Source organism: Oncorhynchus mykiss, chromosome 13 (assembly GCF_013265735.2).
Source record: "Oncorhynchus mykiss isolate Arlee chromosome 13, USDA_OmykA_1.1, whole genome shotgun sequence".
NCBI classification, from domain to species: domain Eukaryota; kingdom Metazoa; phylum Chordata; class Actinopteri; order Salmoniformes; family Salmonidae; genus Oncorhynchus; species Oncorhynchus mykiss.
The window spans coordinates 11,489,830-11,505,798 of record NC_048577.1 but is presented as its reverse complement, the minus strand read 5'-3'; the positions used below and the strand labels follow the sequence as shown (position 1 = coordinate 11,505,798).

At 42.9% G+C, this 15,969-nt stretch overlaps 2 protein-coding genes across 2 annotated transcripts in view; one reads left to right on the top strand and one right to left on the bottom strand.

The window, feature by feature from the left end:
* Positions 1–245: 245 nt before the first annotated feature.
* LOC110485548 (transcription factor AP-4) lies at positions 246–9,282 on the bottom strand. Its single transcript, XM_036942343.1, has 7 exons — positions 8,903–9,282; positions 6,491–6,656; positions 4,943–5,041; positions 4,537–4,710; positions 4,117–4,281; positions 3,727–3,876; positions 246–3,504 (listed from the first exon to the last, which is right to left on the bottom strand). The coding sequence occupies exons 1-7, from the start codon at positions 8,983–8,985 to the stop codon at positions 3,346–3,348; spliced, it is 996 nt and encodes a 331-aa protein (XP_036798238.1). The 5' UTR covers positions 8,986–9,282; the 3' UTR covers positions 246–3,345.
* Positions 9,283–11,427: 2,145 nt separating this feature from the next.
* The window catches only part of LOC118938427 (zinc finger protein GLIS2-like), a 47,351-nt gene continuing 42,809 nt past the window's right edge, over positions 11,428–15,969 (top strand). The window contains exons 1-2 of the mRNA XM_036942335.1: positions 11,428–12,143; positions 12,246–12,398. The gene's annotated coding sequence lies outside the window, so the exon portion shown is untranslated. The remainder of the gene's footprint in view (positions 12,144–12,245; positions 12,399–15,969) is intronic.

Genomic DNA, 15,969 nt, shown 5'->3' with positions numbered 1-15,969 from the left:
GTTACTACATGATTCCATTGTTTTCCACAACGTAGAAAATAGTAAAAAAATAAGGAAAAACCCTTGAATGAGTAGGTGCCCCAACTTTTGACTGGTAAGGTATATAGGGTAAGGAATATCTTTAAAAAAATGTTTTATTGCACCGGGGCCTTTAAATACTTAAACAAAATTGTAAAAGGTTCAGGGTGGCAGCTTAACAAATTGATTGTAATTCAAAAAGGTCAAATAAAAATGTAAGCCATGTATGTATGTATTAAAAAACAAAGTACAAATTTTATTGTATTTTTTCTTTACAAAGGCCTGTTTTTCCCAACAAGTTCATTTTTCTTAAACAAAATATAACAGCTTCTCATCGACCTGGACTGACAAAAAAAAAGAAATTACAAAAATATACAAATGTCTGTAATTAAAAAAATAGGACAAAAGGAGAGATGCAGAGAGCAGGCAGAGAGATGAGAGAAATTAACATATTTGAAGAAAAGGAGAGAAACACAGCTGTTCGGTTTTAAGTCACAGCAAAAAGAGCTTGATCAACATAGTAAAAATCTGCGGCGCCATCGTCGTCCTTGATTCAGGCAGTACAGACCGGGAAGTGCTTCATATCAATAATCTCTAATTGTTGATTATTAAGAGATTCTCTAACAACCAACAATCTCTCAGGACACCAGTGCTGAAATATGATGCACACATCTTCAGCAGAAAAAATACTGAACAGAAGAAACAACCAAAAAGATAAATATATCTGATGAGGACGATGAAGATACTGGCGGTGTCCCAAATGGAACCCTATTCCCTCCCTTGTGCACTCTTTATACCAGGGCCCTGGTAAACAGTAGTTCACTATTTAGGGTGCCATTTGGGACATAACGCAGTAGTCAGTAAGTATAGCTACTATTCTAACCAGATTTGAAGTTCCCCCTACAACAGACAATAAGATGTTTCTGCTCTCTTGCCAACTCCTAATGGAATTGTCATGCGTTTTGGCTTGACAATGACAACAGAGTTAGGCAAGAGCACAAACAGATCTGGGACTAGGCTAAATGGACATAATATTGTAACCAGTTATGAAGTTGAATCACAAAATGAATTAGCTTCGTCACCCCAAATGTCCCACTGGAGCCAAGTTCTCACACAGGAAGAGCTTCCTGTAGACCGTGGCTACGTCGACAACGGAACCCTATATGCTAAATAGTGCACTAGTTTTGGCCAGTGCCTCATGTAGCGAATAGGGTGCCGTTTCATACGTAGACGATGACTAAGGAAATCCCAGAAAAATATAACATTTAAGACAAAAAACGAACACAGCATCAATTGGCAATAGAGCATGGAGGGATGAAACAAGAAAAAACTAAATAAATGGAATGTTTTTACAGCATCATTTCAGATTCAGCATTCCTAGAAACTCCTGTTCTTCCCTGATCACGAGATCTATACAGGAAAACTCATGGCCCTAGTTGTAGCCTTAAACATGGTTCAGGAAAAACTCCTGACCCGTAGCATCATATCAACATATCATAGGAAGTGGGTGAGACTCCAGGCTTCCAGAGAAATAACAGGGATTCCAGTCCCGTTCCCAAAACAAACTGACAACATGGAGGGGTACGAGGGGAAAGGGACTGGGGCAAATGTCTAGTTCAGTGCTTGTGTAGGAGTTGAGCGCTACCCGTTGGCTTAGGATATGCCAATGGGGGGGGGTTTCAAAATCGAATGGTAAAAGTTGGGGGTCTCAGAGGGCATACGACCCCTGTTAGCACCATCAGAGAAAAACACTACAGTCTTCAATGCATGTAGTTACATGTGTGTTATGACTGTACACGTTGACAAAGACGGGTTGGCTGAGCATTTCACAAACATTATGCACACGCATCGATGAGGCCGTGTGGTATTATGATTCTGAGCGGTCAGATAGCATGCAAAAATGCCTGGAAGCTGCCTTGTGGGGAATCGTATGTGGCTCGTTTCAGCTTGTTACTGATAACATGTCTTGTTTTGAGGTGTTTTGACTATGGCTCAAATTCACTAGCTAGCTAGCTAGCTAACCAACAACTGTAAGAATGTATTTGAGAGAAGTGTATTTGTGTTTTCAATAAACATTGAGACAAAATATAATTTACATGTCAACAATTTTAGCCAATCCTGTCTGTTTTGCCCCATAGTTGCACATGCATTGGTTTTGTTGCTAGACAACCAACCCGTCTGTCTATACTGTATGCATGTTATGTTCTCTTGTTGGGAGGTGCATAGATTCATATTGGGTGAAGGGGTGATGTTTTTAAAAACACTTTGGCCTAATATTCAACACTACCCCACCTATAAAACTAATTTACTGGAGCTTGGAATTGCATAAATACCTAAAAACATTTAGTGCATAGTCACTGAAATAAACAAAAATCAACAAGAGACCTAATTGGAAACTATCCTCTTCTTGGTAAACCCGACACTTAGGAAAACTTTTGATAGAAAAGATGGGAAAACAACTTTGAAAGGTGAAGAGATGGTCCACTGCTTGCTTCTATGGAACCCTAATAGAGCTAGTGACACAGCTTATTCTGTAACTTTCATTCAATCATGTGATTGATGGGATCCAGCTAAGTACCAGCTGTGTTGTATTCTGCCAGAGACAAACTATCGCTGTCTATTGTCTTAAAGACTTTCCAGACAGGAAGCGATCGGGCGGAGCAAGGTTGCCAAATTAGAGCAGATACCCATTTTCTCCGCCTCGGCTGAGCAGCCTTCACGAGCAACGCCGATCGCTCCGCCTGAAAAGAATCCCGCTGCAGCTGTGTCTGGAAAGCCCTTTACTATAGACTGCCATATTGAGCTAACTTCTTCATCTGTGATTTAAAAGCACACGATCTGACCAGAGCTTATCATACCTACTGGCTGACTCCATAGTCATTATAATGCCAAAGACAGGTTCAAAAAAACAAACATTTATATCAAAAAGTAGTCAGGCGTCTGGAGGGAATCTTTGTGATCGTCTTCTACAGTGGGTGGGAATCGCTAACGTGTGTGTGTTCCATTTGTTGGTCACTGGTTTATGATTGAATTTGGATTTTAGTAGAACAAATGTCATTGTTTCGCTCTACCAATCAGATGCTGTCTGATTGTGTTTGTATTGGTGTGTGTGTGTGTGTGTGTGTGGCAGCGAACAGTTCATCAAGCAGTCCTCTCCCTTGATTTCAAACTGTCTGGAGAGAACACGTTGTGTGTATATACAGTATGTATTGGTGTGTGTGTGTATATATATGTATGGGTGTGTGTGTGGTAGCTAACAGTTCATTGAGCAGCCTTGGCTCATGCTGTCTGAAACTGTATAGAGAACATGGTATGTGTATCTCTGTGTTAGTTCATGGAGCAGTCCTCCTCTCCCTCACTGTCGGAGGCCGTATCAGAGCCGGTGGTATCCATGGAGACGTGGGCAGGGCTGACGATGACTGCTCGTCTCCTCTCCTCCTCAGCACTGCCCCTCCTCTCCTGGGCACGTTCGATGTGCTGGATGGCCTGGAAGGCAGAGGTCATAGAGAATTCTAAGGTTAGAGGTCATGGTTCAGTGACGCTATATGTAATGGGGTTATCTATACACCTCACACTCAAACATACGCTCTCTGTCTATCTCAAACACACACAGTACTATAGCACTACAGACATCATAGAGAGCACAAGGACACATACTGAACTTCACTATAGAAACGCTACAGAGCACAAGGACACACTCTCCCTCACCTGTACGATGGTATCCAGGTTCTGCCGGGACGTTGACACTGTGCTGGTGTTGGAGGCGGGGCTCATGGTAACCACGGTGACGTGGTGCGGGGTCAGCGTGGGGGCGGGGACGATGACCGTGGGGTGGTGAGTGGGGGCTGGGGACCGCACCTAAAGGAGGAGAAGAGATGGTGAGAATAAGAAGAGTTTGAGAAATGAGAAGAGAGAAAAGGTGAAAAATTAGGAGTAAGAGGGTACAAGGAGAGGAAGGGAAATAAAACATTCACATTCCTTCAATTCAAAAACGGTTTGCGTTTCCCCATCTGTGGATTGTGCGTCTCTCTCTCCGTCTGTGTCTCTGTACCTGTGACCCGCCTCTGTCCTCCACCTGTAACCCGTGTGACTCTGTACCTGTGGGCTGTGTGCTGCGTGTCTGTCCCTCTCTGCGCTGGTCTCTGCATGGAGCTGCTGTAGCCTCAGTAAGGTCTGGGTCTGGATGTGAGCCTGCTCCTCCTGGACCTGCTGGGTGATCACCTTCAGCCTCTCTGGGTGCAGCACCATGTCCAGAGAACGCACCTGGATGGACAAAGACACGGGGGAGAAGAGTGATCAGTCTTTATGTCTATGTTCCTCTTCACTCTACCTTCCCTCTTTTCATTCTCAGTGCCTCATAAGATCCTTCTTCCCCATCACTGGTTCACCTCTCCTCAGTCTCACCACCTCTTAGTTCAACCTTCTCTCCATCCCTTCTTCTAACTCCCCCCTCTGGCTAGGGACAGCAGGATGAGCAGTCTCTCCCACATCTCCCCGCCCACCATCCTTCTCTCTCACCTGTTCCTCCAGTATCATCCTCGCAGAGCGCTCCTTGTCCAACTGTTGTCTGAGCTCCAACATCTCTCTCCTCAGCTCCTCGGCTTTCTCCTCCTCCAGAATGTCTGGGGAGCCGATCCCTTCATCCTTCTCCTCCGCCCCACGCCTCCTCTTTGGGGAGGAACCACTGAACTCCTGCAGGAGGAGAGGAGACCGGGTGAGAGGGAGCATTTCGACTAGTTATGGCCATGCCATGAACAGTTAATAGTTTGCGGATGTATACTGTACACACAAATGTAATGGATCACTTTACACGTGCATGTACTTTTGTACATATTAAAAAAGTCACAAGTTACAATATGTAACTTTTTTTGTAATTCATTTCTATGGCTAGACTTGGCTATATGAAGGTAATATAAATGTCTACCTGTATGAAGCGTTTGAGCTGGTTGTTCTGCTGCAGTAGCTGGGTCTTCTCTTGCTCCAGAGCAAAGATGTAGTCTGATGTCTGCTGTAGGATGGCAGCCTGAATAGACAGGAATAATATCAGAAAGTTAGGTCAGATTCAATACTCTCAGAAACAGTTTCCTTGAATCCTCCATGGGTGGTATGGACTAGAGGTCGACCAATTATGATTTTTCAACGCCGATACAGACTATTGGAGGACCAAAAAAAGCTGATACTGAGATAATGACAATTACAACAATACTGAATGAACACTTATTTTAACTTAATATAATACATCAATAAAATCAATTCAGTCTCAAATAAATAATGAAACATGTTCAATTTGGTTTAAATACTGCAAAAACAAAGTGTTGGAGAAGAAAATAAAAGTGCAATATGTGCTATGTAAAAGCTAAGGTTTCAGTTCCTTGCTCAGAACATGAGAACATATGAAAGCTGGTGGTTTCTTTTAACATGAGTCTTCAATATTCCCAAGTAAGAAGTCTTAGGTTGTAGTTATTATAGGAATTATAGGAATATTTCCCTCTATACCATTTGTATTTCATTAACCTTTTGACTATTGGATGTTCTTATAGCCACTTTAGTATTGCCAGTGTAACAGTATAGCTTCCGTCCCTCTAGTTAGCGTGTGCTAACTAGCTAGCCATTTCACTTCGGTTACACCAGCCTCATCTTGGGAGTTAATAGGCTTGAAGTCATAAACAGCGCAGTGCTTGACGCACAGCGAATAGCTGCTGGCAAATGCAGGAAAGTGCTGTTTGAATGAATGAATGCTTCTGCTACCACCGCTCAGTCAGACTGCTCTATCAAATCATAGACTTAATTATAATATAATAAACACACAGAAATACGAGCCTTGGGTCAATAATATGGTCAAATCCGGAAAAATCATTTCATTATCCTTTCAGTGAAATATGGAACCGTTCCGTATTTTATCGAATGGGTGGCATCCCTAAGTCTAAATATTGCTGTTACATTGTACAACCTTCAATGTTATGTCATAATTATGTACAATTCTGGCAAATGAATTACGGTCTTTGTTAGTAAGAAATGGTCTTCACACAGTTCGCAACGAGCCAGGCGGCCCAAACTGCTGCATATACCCTGACTCTGCTTGCATAGAACGCAAGAGAAGTGACACAATTTCCCTAGTTAAAAGAAATTCATGTTAGCAGGCAATATTACCTAAATATGCAGGTTTAAAAATATATACTTGTGTATTGATTTTAAAGAAAGGCATTGATGTTTATGGTTAGGTACACATTGGTGCAACGACAGTGCTTTTTTCACGAATGCGCTTGTTATATCATCACCCATTCAGCGAAGTAGGCTGTGATTCGATGATAAATTAACAGGCACCGAATCGATTATATGCAACGCAGGACAAGCTAGATAAACTAGTAATCGGTGTCCAAAAACGCAGATTACCGATTGTTATGAAAACTTGAAATCGGCCAACCTCTAGTATGGACACAAACACAGTTAGATTATGGTCCCGCTCTCCTACCTTGCTGAGTTTCTCGCCGTCTGTGTGTGGCAGGAGTGTTTTCAGCGACTGGAACCCTGCGTTGATGCTCTGCATGCGGCGCCGCTCGTTACTATTGGCGATCTCCCGGCGGATACGCCTCTCCTGGTCCTGAGCAGTCTCCGGGCTGAGCGGGATGTTGGCCAGACTGAAGGGAGAGATGATGGCGAGAAGGACAGAGGGAAATGGAGACAAAAGTTACATTTTATTCAGATTTATTGTAGTTTAGTCTGCTTTTCACCTCGTGTCTAATTAGAAATGACATGGTTAGAAATTCCTATCATGCCGATGTAGCTTGGTGGAAAACAGTGCACATGCAGGTAGTACGGCGCTAGTCCTTCCCACCCCCCTGCAACCACACACCCCCCACCTATTTCACTTGGGTTAGTGACTAGGGCTATAAGGTCAGGTCCTGGAGTTTCCCTGAACTCACTCCCCTTCAACCCATTTAATGGTTGCTAACCTACCCTGTTCTGTTTACTCAGCCAGATAATATGTAAACCATATAACCTCCAGAGATAACATCAGTGTACATCAGTGAACGCTCTACAACAGGATTTCCCCAAACTTGGTCCTGCCCACCCCTTGCACATTTTGGTTTTCCCCTTAGCACTACACAGCTGATTCAAATAACCAACTCCTCAAGCTTTGATTATTGGAATCAGCTGTGTACTGCTAGGGTAAAAAACTAAACAGGGCCCAGGACAGAGATTGGGAAACCATGCTCTACAAGGTTCACAAAGAAGTAGAATAACCAGATCTCGGGAAACGTGTCTGACAGCTAGGCTTACAATCATTCACAACGCGACAGACAGTTAACTGTCACACAACATCTTAAGAGGGGGAAATGTAGGCCTATTAGCAGACCGATTATCTACGCACACAATAGCTATTTGTTTAGTCAACTGAATAGAGTACAGTAAGCAAAACAAATTAGATATGCCTAAATCAATGCCAATAAAAAGTTAAATGGACAACCAAAAACCTAATACTTTTGAGATGGAATGCAAACAAACCATTGACGATGTGAGCCTATAGACTAGTACAGACTAGCCTACTGTTAGAGCGTTGGACTAGTAACCGAAAGGTTGCAAGTTCAATTCCCCGAGCTGACAAGGTACAAATCTGTCGTTCTGCCCCTGAACAGGCAGTTAACCCACTGTTCCTAGGCCGTCATTGAAAATAAGAATTTGTTCTTAACTGACTTGCCTAGTAAAAAATGTTAAAAATAAATAATTACAAATAAAATAAATAAATCTAGATTTGAACGCTGCCTTCATTCATAAACTCTGTTTCTGCTTCAAAAGATTCTAGAAGCGTGTTTAGCTATAAACCCCTGGTTGATCGAGCGCTTCTCACATACATTGGTTGAGTGAGCAGACTTAGTACAACGAAATATTGTAGCTAGCACGTATATATGGTAGCTAACAAGCTTGTTGTCGGCCGACCAACGAAACCGAATGTATACACTTAGTAGCTAGCGAACTAGTAATATGTGCAAATCCTTCGCCAAAATACGTAGCTAGTTCGGTAGCCTGGTGAAATTTGACACCAAGACCACCCCCTTCACATGGAGAACAATGCTTTTTGCCTACCTATTTGAAACACTATTACAGCGTCGACTTCACAAAAACGGGGTCTTTCTACAAAATATGAATAAATAAAATTAAAGTAGTTAAATATAACTTAGTATGGACGAAATTGTGTGATGTTTATTATTTAAATGCTGTTGCGGATGTTGAACACACACCACCGCCATGCTACTAAGCTCGAGAGCTTAGCCAATTTCAGTACGCGACACAAGCATGGCCGCGCTACCCACGAGCTAGCTGGCTAGCCACGGCAGGCATATTTACTCGCTACACCTCGTAGGTTCCCTACATGTGTGACCCAAAGCCCGTAAAAACGCACATACTGTTAGGTTATGTCACAAAAGTATAACTGCATTATTTTTGTCGACCTGTTGGGGAAGGAACACCGTAGACAACATCTGGAATGCGAGCTAGCGGGTGCTAGCTACACAGCAGCGGGCAGTGTGATTAGTAACCACGTGGTTCGTGTTAGCTGGATACAAAATGTATCGATTTCACGTATTTATTTACATTTTTCGCTACAACTGTAACCACCAACGGCCATTATTAATACCACTAGCCGTTACGATGTTTCGGGACAAATATTTAATGATTGCTTTCGTCCCGCCCTCGGGGTATGCGCTCATATGCGCACAGCTAACAAGAAATCATAGCTTCCTTCAACCAATGTTGTGCCAATATTGTTGTAGCTAGATTGCTAACTACATGCAGGCTACTAGCTAGTTAGTAAGCAGATAACTCACAGTTGCGATCAAAACACACAATACACATCTTATCGGAAGCGTGATTATGCAATACGCACCTACAAAGCCCTCCAATAACATCCTTCTCCGATTTCTTGAATTGTTGTAAAGCCTTCTCCGTAGGCATCATGAAGTATTCCATGCTTTAGCTACCAAGCTACTTAACGTTAGATGTCTTCAGCTGTAACCCCTTGAGCCTGCTCTGTGTTTTGGAGGCTATTTCCTTGCCGTAAAAATACACTCCTGTACTATGTTCGATTGCACATAGCTAAGTATTGCGTAGAATTGTTGGAGGTTGTAGCTAAAAGTCTAGCTAAGCTAACTGTGTGTGGCTCCAGCTGATGCGGATTTCCCTGCGTGCGTGTGGCGCCTCCGCCTACTACTACGTGTGTGTTTGCAGCTGATCTCTGTGTCTCGAGGCGGGAAACAGCTGGTCGGAATCAAGGAGAGCACGGGAGCTTTTTCTCTCTGTGCAGAGCAGACCAGACTACGCACAAACAAAGAGCTACTTTGAGACAGAAGCAGTAGGGCCTATTGAACAAGGAACGGCCAACTGGTGCTTATAAAAACACTTAAAATACACTAAAGAGAAAATGAAAACAGGAGGCCAGGCCAAGGCAACAAACCAAAGTCAAGTACAATAACAAACAACCCATTTGCCTATATTCTATAAAACAACGATATATTCTATTCTAATTTATTATATTCTTTAAAAACAAAAATAGATGACATGTTGTTATGCCAGTGCCTATCAGGTCAAATACATTTGAAAGTCCTGATGTTATGCCTATACCGTAATAAAAACCTTATTACCAAGTAGCATTATGATAGCCATGGTAAATTATCGAAATGGATTGTAGCCTATGTAACAGCTCCCCTATTCTTATTCAGGTTAAAGCTATATATCCAGTATAGCCCAATAGCTTATAGTAAGTCGGCTATTGGTCTAGTATGGCATAAGACTAGGGGAGTAACACGTTGTGTGATAGCCTATCTGGGAATGTTGCAGTAGTTTGATGAGTATAGGCGTATAGACGAATGAGTATAGGCGTATAGGCTATAACTATGCGATATAGGACAACGGAATATGCTCCACAATCTTCACATTTCTATTTTTGTTAATTAAGATGTTTCATTTTATAAGAAAAAATCCTATAGCTCTTCCATGCACCCTTTGACCAGTAGATGGTAGACTAAACCTTCTCATGCAGTTATGGTCATCAAACCAAGGTGCGGGTTTTCGTGATGGCTGTTTCACATCAATTCAGGAAAACAAACGTTTTATTTTTGGTCTTAATTTAAGGTTAAGGTTAGGTTTAAGGTTAGGGTTAGGCATAAGGCTAGCCTATGTAACAGGTTAAGGTTAGGTTTAAGGTTAGGGTTAGGCATAAGGCTAGCCTATGTAACAGGTTAAGGTTAGGTTTAAGGTTAGGGTTAGGCATAAGGCTAGCCTATGTAACAGGTTAAGGTTAGGTTTAAGGTTAGGGTTAGGCATAAGGCTAGCCTATGTAACAGGTTAAGGTTAGGTTTAAGGTTAGGGTTAGGCATAAGGCTAGCCTATGTAACAGGTTAAGGTTAGGTTTAAGGTTAGGGTTAGGCATAAGGCTAGCCTATGTAACAGGTTAAGGTTAGGTTTAAGGTTAGGGTTAGGCATAAGGCTAGCCTATGTAACAGGTTAAGGTTAGGTTTAAGGTTAGGGTTAGGCATAAGGCTAGCCTATGTAACAGGTTAAGGTTAGGTTTAAGGTTAGGTTTAAAGAAATAGGCAGGGTTTAGCCATAATTATGACTTTGTGGCTGTGGAAACTAGTGACGAAACAAAGTGTGCACCCCAAACATAAACAAATAAAAATAAACTTTATAAGTATCCAGGTATTTCAATAACCTATTATGTCGAATACAAAACATGAGCTGGTGCACACACATATACAATTATTTTATCTAGAGGTGCTGTCTAACGGCGGATGAACTTTAAGCTATAAAAAATAAAGTGAGTGCACAATATATATAAACTCCCAGTCATTTATCGGGTAAATCACCAACGTTTTGGCATCACTGTGCCTTCTTCAGGAGAAGAAGTGTGTGTGTGTGTGTGTGTGTGTGTGTGTGTGTGTGTGTGTGTGTGTGTGTGTGTGTGTGTGTGTGTGTGTGTGTGTGTGTGTGTGAGAGAGAGAGAGACAGAGAGACAGAGAGATGAAGAAAGGGAGAAGTCAGCTGTGAAACGGAGAAATAGAGAATATCTGTGAGAGAGATGCGTGTGTTTTTTGTTCACTCGAGTGTTGTTTTCTTTCTTCAGATAGAGAGAGGCTTTTGTGAGTGTAATGTTTTCTGATAGTTTATTTCACTTTTGTTTATTATCTATTCCACTTGCATTGGCAATGTAAACATATGTTTCCCAAGTCAATAAAGCCCGTTGAATTGAATTGAGGGCGAGAAACATGAGAAAGAGAGAGACTTGAAGGAAAGGTTGGAAATGAGCCGAGGACAACCTTCGTGTTCGGGAAGTGATAGGCGGGAACGAGAAGGCAAGGGAGGCATGCGCTGAGCTGGAAGAGGTAGGCTGCTAGGGTCTGTTACGGAACAGAGGAGTGGTGGTGGCTGCTTGGGGGAATAGGGGCTGGACTGGGTCTTGGTCTGTCTACGTACACAGCAGACGACCACGGGGAGGCTGGAACCACACAGTCACGTCTCCTGCTGAGGGGTGTAGCCGGAAAAAAAAGAGAAAGAGAGAGAGAGAATAGAAAGACAGAGAGCCACGCACGGCTCAGCTGAGGCAAGCAAACGATTGGAGTAGAAATCGTGAGAGACAACCGCTGGAAGCGAACAGTGGAAGGGAGGAAGGAAAGAGAAAACAGACAGGACCCAAATCTGCCAGCGACCACCACCTCCTCTCCATCTCGATGGTTAGCTGCGCACCCACATAGACCGATGACACCCCCCGCCCTCTTCTAAAAAGACAACTAGGGGGGATGACCGCCTACCGAGAAGGCAGTTGACTAGCGTCGTAACTAAGCGATGCACCTTCTTTCCAAGAGCGCAAGCTTGAAGCTATCTTTTATCCTAACATAGGCTATTTGACGAATGTCAGTGTTGACATTATTTCCTAACAGTGTTGTGGTTATTGACAACGAGGCTCGGTTTGTTTTCGAGACTCTGTAAAGCAAAGTTATTTTTCTGCTGGACTTGTTTTTTTTCAGTGCGTCCTGGATTTCCATACTTGCAGAAAAACAGATGATTATTTTTGCGACAAGCTAGGCCTATTTGTAAAGAAATATAGCAGTAGAACGAACGGACTCCTTTGGGTGGGTTTTTATGTCTTTATTTTCCGTACAGTCTGTTATATATACATTATATTCCATTGACAAAGGTTCGACAAGCGCCTACTAAACTTGTCTCTTGAATAGCCACCCTTCTGTAGCCTATCAACCGTTTGAAACGGATGTGTGCACATCAAGAAGATACTGAGAAGTGACAGTAGAGGAGACATCCAACGAGGAGAGCCGACAAGGATACTTACTATACGTTCGCGTCCAGTGGAGACAAGGCTTTTATAAAAGGTAAACACACACAGGCACTCAGACATCCATGTTCTCCCATGGGAGTCCATGACAGATTCTTACTTTGCATACGTGTCCTTTATTCCCCTATAATAATTTCGCTGTGGTAATGTATGTAAACTACTATATTTATAGACTACGTAGATTTGATAAATTCGACTCCTGTAGGAAATTTGGTTGAAATTGTCTCTGATAAAGGGCACCGACATAAGATGCTCGTGACCGGTTGTCTGTCTAGACTGGATGTCACGGTCCGTTATGTTGTCCGTCTGACATGTCTGGACACCGTATTATTTTGCCTGTGTAGCCTAAATGCCACATTTGATATTATATCCAATATCCCATATTCGTTCCTTTAACATCTCACCACAGGCTGCTTTATCGAGAAAAATGACATGTAGGCTACATATGTGTGACTTGATTGAACGGTCTGTCACAGACTAGATCATATCCAGCCAACCGGAATAGTGCGCAATAGTGTTCTGTTAAAGGTGATAGACCGTTCACGACCATTCACGACCTAACCTGCCCTTATTTTCAACAATGGCCTTTCCAAAATGTCTCTCAAATGAGACATTTTGAGTAAGCCTAGTATAGTATAGGCCCTAGTTCCAGAACATTTGATTAGATTGCAGTGAGTTTAGTGGTAGGCCTATATGAGACATTTGGAGTGATAGAGTTTGTAGCCTAAATCCAGTTAAAGTGTACAGAGAGTTTACTTTTTTAACACTAACCAGAAGGAGATAATGAGATTAGCCCTAAAGGTCAGAGTGAAACACTGGGAACGTGTTTGATTGGACCACCAGCCTACTGGGCACCCACTACTTGAATCAAAGTTGTTTCCATGTCATTTCAATGAAATTACGTTGAACCAATGTGGACTAGACGTTGACGTCTGTGTCCAGTGGGAGTCCTTGTCAACGTACTGAGAAGTGTGTGTTATGCCCACACAGAGGTTTCAGGAATCTTACATCTGGTCTACTGTGGGCCAATAATAAAGATGACTGGTCCTTAGTTTGACCACACACACACACACACACACACACACACACACACACACACACACACACACACACACACACACACACACACACACTCACACACACAGTGCAAAAGGAGTCTGAGGGGAGCTAGATACAATATGCAGATACACCCAACATCACCACAGCAGGAAAAGAGAGGGCCTAGTTCCAGGCCTCTCGGAGACAAAGCGGCCCTTAAGAAGCTATGATGCAACGGGACTGTAACAGTCCTGTAACAGACCCACCCCCCACCACCACCACCGCACACACACAGAGAAACAGACCCACCCCCCACCACCACCACCGCACACACACAGAGAAACAGACCCACCCCCCACCACCACCACCGCACACACACAGAGAAAGAGACAGTGGGAAAATAATATCATAATACAATCCAGCAGCGATCACAGAAAGGAGAAAGCTCTCTGGACTGGACCTCACCAGACTGACTCCACTGGATCTCACCAGACTGACTCTACTGGACCTCACCAGACTGACTCTACTGGACCTCACCAGACTGACTCTACTGGACCTCACCAGACTGACTACTGGACCTCACCAGACTGACTACTGGACCTCACCAGACTGACTCTACTGGACCTCACCAGACTGACTCTACTGGACCTCACCAGACTGACTCTACTGGACCTCACCAGACTGACTCTACTGGACCTCACCAGACTGACTCTACTGGACCTCACCAGACTGACTACTGGACCTCACCAGACTGATTACTGGACCTCACGGGACTGACTCTACTGGACCTCACCAGACTGACTCTACTGGACCTCACCAGACTGACTCTACTGGACCTCACCAGACTGACTCTACTGGACCTCACCAGACTGACTACTGGACCTCACCAGACTGACTCTACTGGACCTCACCAGACTGACTCTACTGGACCTCACCAGACTGACTCTATTGGATCTCACCAGACTGACTCCACTGGACCTCACCAGACTGACTACTGGACCTCAACAGACTGACTACTGGACCTCACCAGACTGACTCTACTGTACCTCACCAGACTGACTCTACTGGACCTCACCAGACTGACTCTACTGGACCTCACCAGACTGACTCTACTGTACCTCACCAGACTGACTCTACTGGACCTCACCAGACTGACTCTACTGGACCTCACCAGACTGACTCTACTGGACCTCACCAGACTGACTCTACTGGACCTCACCAGACTGACTCTACTGGACCTCACCAGACTGACTACTGGACCTCACCAGACTGATTACTGGACCTCATATTGTGTGAAGTGTGAAAGTCCCATGAGTACACTCATGACTGTTCTTTTTAGAGTCAAGCGGTATACAGATTTTCATACCTTCATACCTTTCCTGTACCGTACTGGGGTATAAGGTATTACCGGCAGTGCACACAAAGGGTGTTATTTCTTTCCAAATGTAAAAAAATACAAATAAAACTGATCCACGAGGGGATTAGTTGTCTCTGCTGTAACCAAGAAGCTTGGTCTTGTAAGCTAGACACTTAGCTAGCAAGTTAGCAAACCCAATGAATAGCTGGAGCCTGAGCTGGATATCATGTATTTAGCACATCTTAGATAATGAACTTATATTTGTAAGCAGTGGCGTAGCACGCACCCCCAAACTTTAGGGGCCCGGTATTAAACATGTCAAACTACCCCGGGATACAGGAGATACAGGATGTACAGGATATACAGGATATACAGGATATACAGGATGTACAGGATATACAGGATATACAGGATATACAGGATATACAGGATGTACAGGATATACAGGATATACAGTATATACAGGATATACAGGATGTACAGGATATACAGGATATACAGGATATACAGGATATACAGAATACAGGATATACAGGATATACAGAATACAGGATATACAGGATATACAGGATATACAGTATATACAGGATATACAGGATGTACAGGATATACAGGATATACAGGATATACAGAATACAGGATATACAGGATATACAGGATATACAGAATACAGGATATACAGGATATACAGTATATACAGGATATACAGGATGTACAGGATATACAGTATATACAGTATATACAGGATATACAGAATACAGGATATACAGTATATACAGGATATACAGGATATACAGGATATACAGAATACAGGATATACAGTATATACAGGATATACAGGATATACAGGATATACAGAATATACAGGATATACAGGATGTACAGGATATACAGGATATACAGGATATACAGGATATACAGAATACAGTATATACAGGATATACAGGATATACAGGATATACAGGATATACAGAATACAGTATATACAGTATATACAGGATATACAGTATATACAGGATATACAGTGTATACAGTATATACAGGATATACAGGATATACAGTATAACGCCCAAGTCTACAGCTTAGAAACAACAATGTGTGTGAGGGTACGTGTTAGAGCACATGAACATGTGTACGTACGTAGCAACCCCTTGCCAACTGTATATACTCCTATACAAGCTATTGCAAAGTCCTGGGGGGAACTGTGTGTGTG

What these genes read in the sequence shown, in the direction of transcription:
- LOC110485548 (XM_036942343.1), bottom strand. Translation starts at nt 8,985, where the DNA reads ATGGAATACTTCATGATGCCTACGGAGAAGGCTTTACAACAATTCAAG. An exon ending in ACGGCGAGAAACTCAGCAAG is followed by an intron (nt 5,042 to 6,490) that starts GTAGGAGAGCGG and finishes CTGTCTATTCAG; the next exon opens with GCTGCCATCCTACAGCAGAC. An exon ending in AGCTCAAACGCTTCATACAG is followed by an intron (nt 4,711 to 4,942) that starts GTAGACATTTAT and finishes CTCCTCCTGCAG; the next exon opens with GAGTTCAGTGGTTCCTCCCC.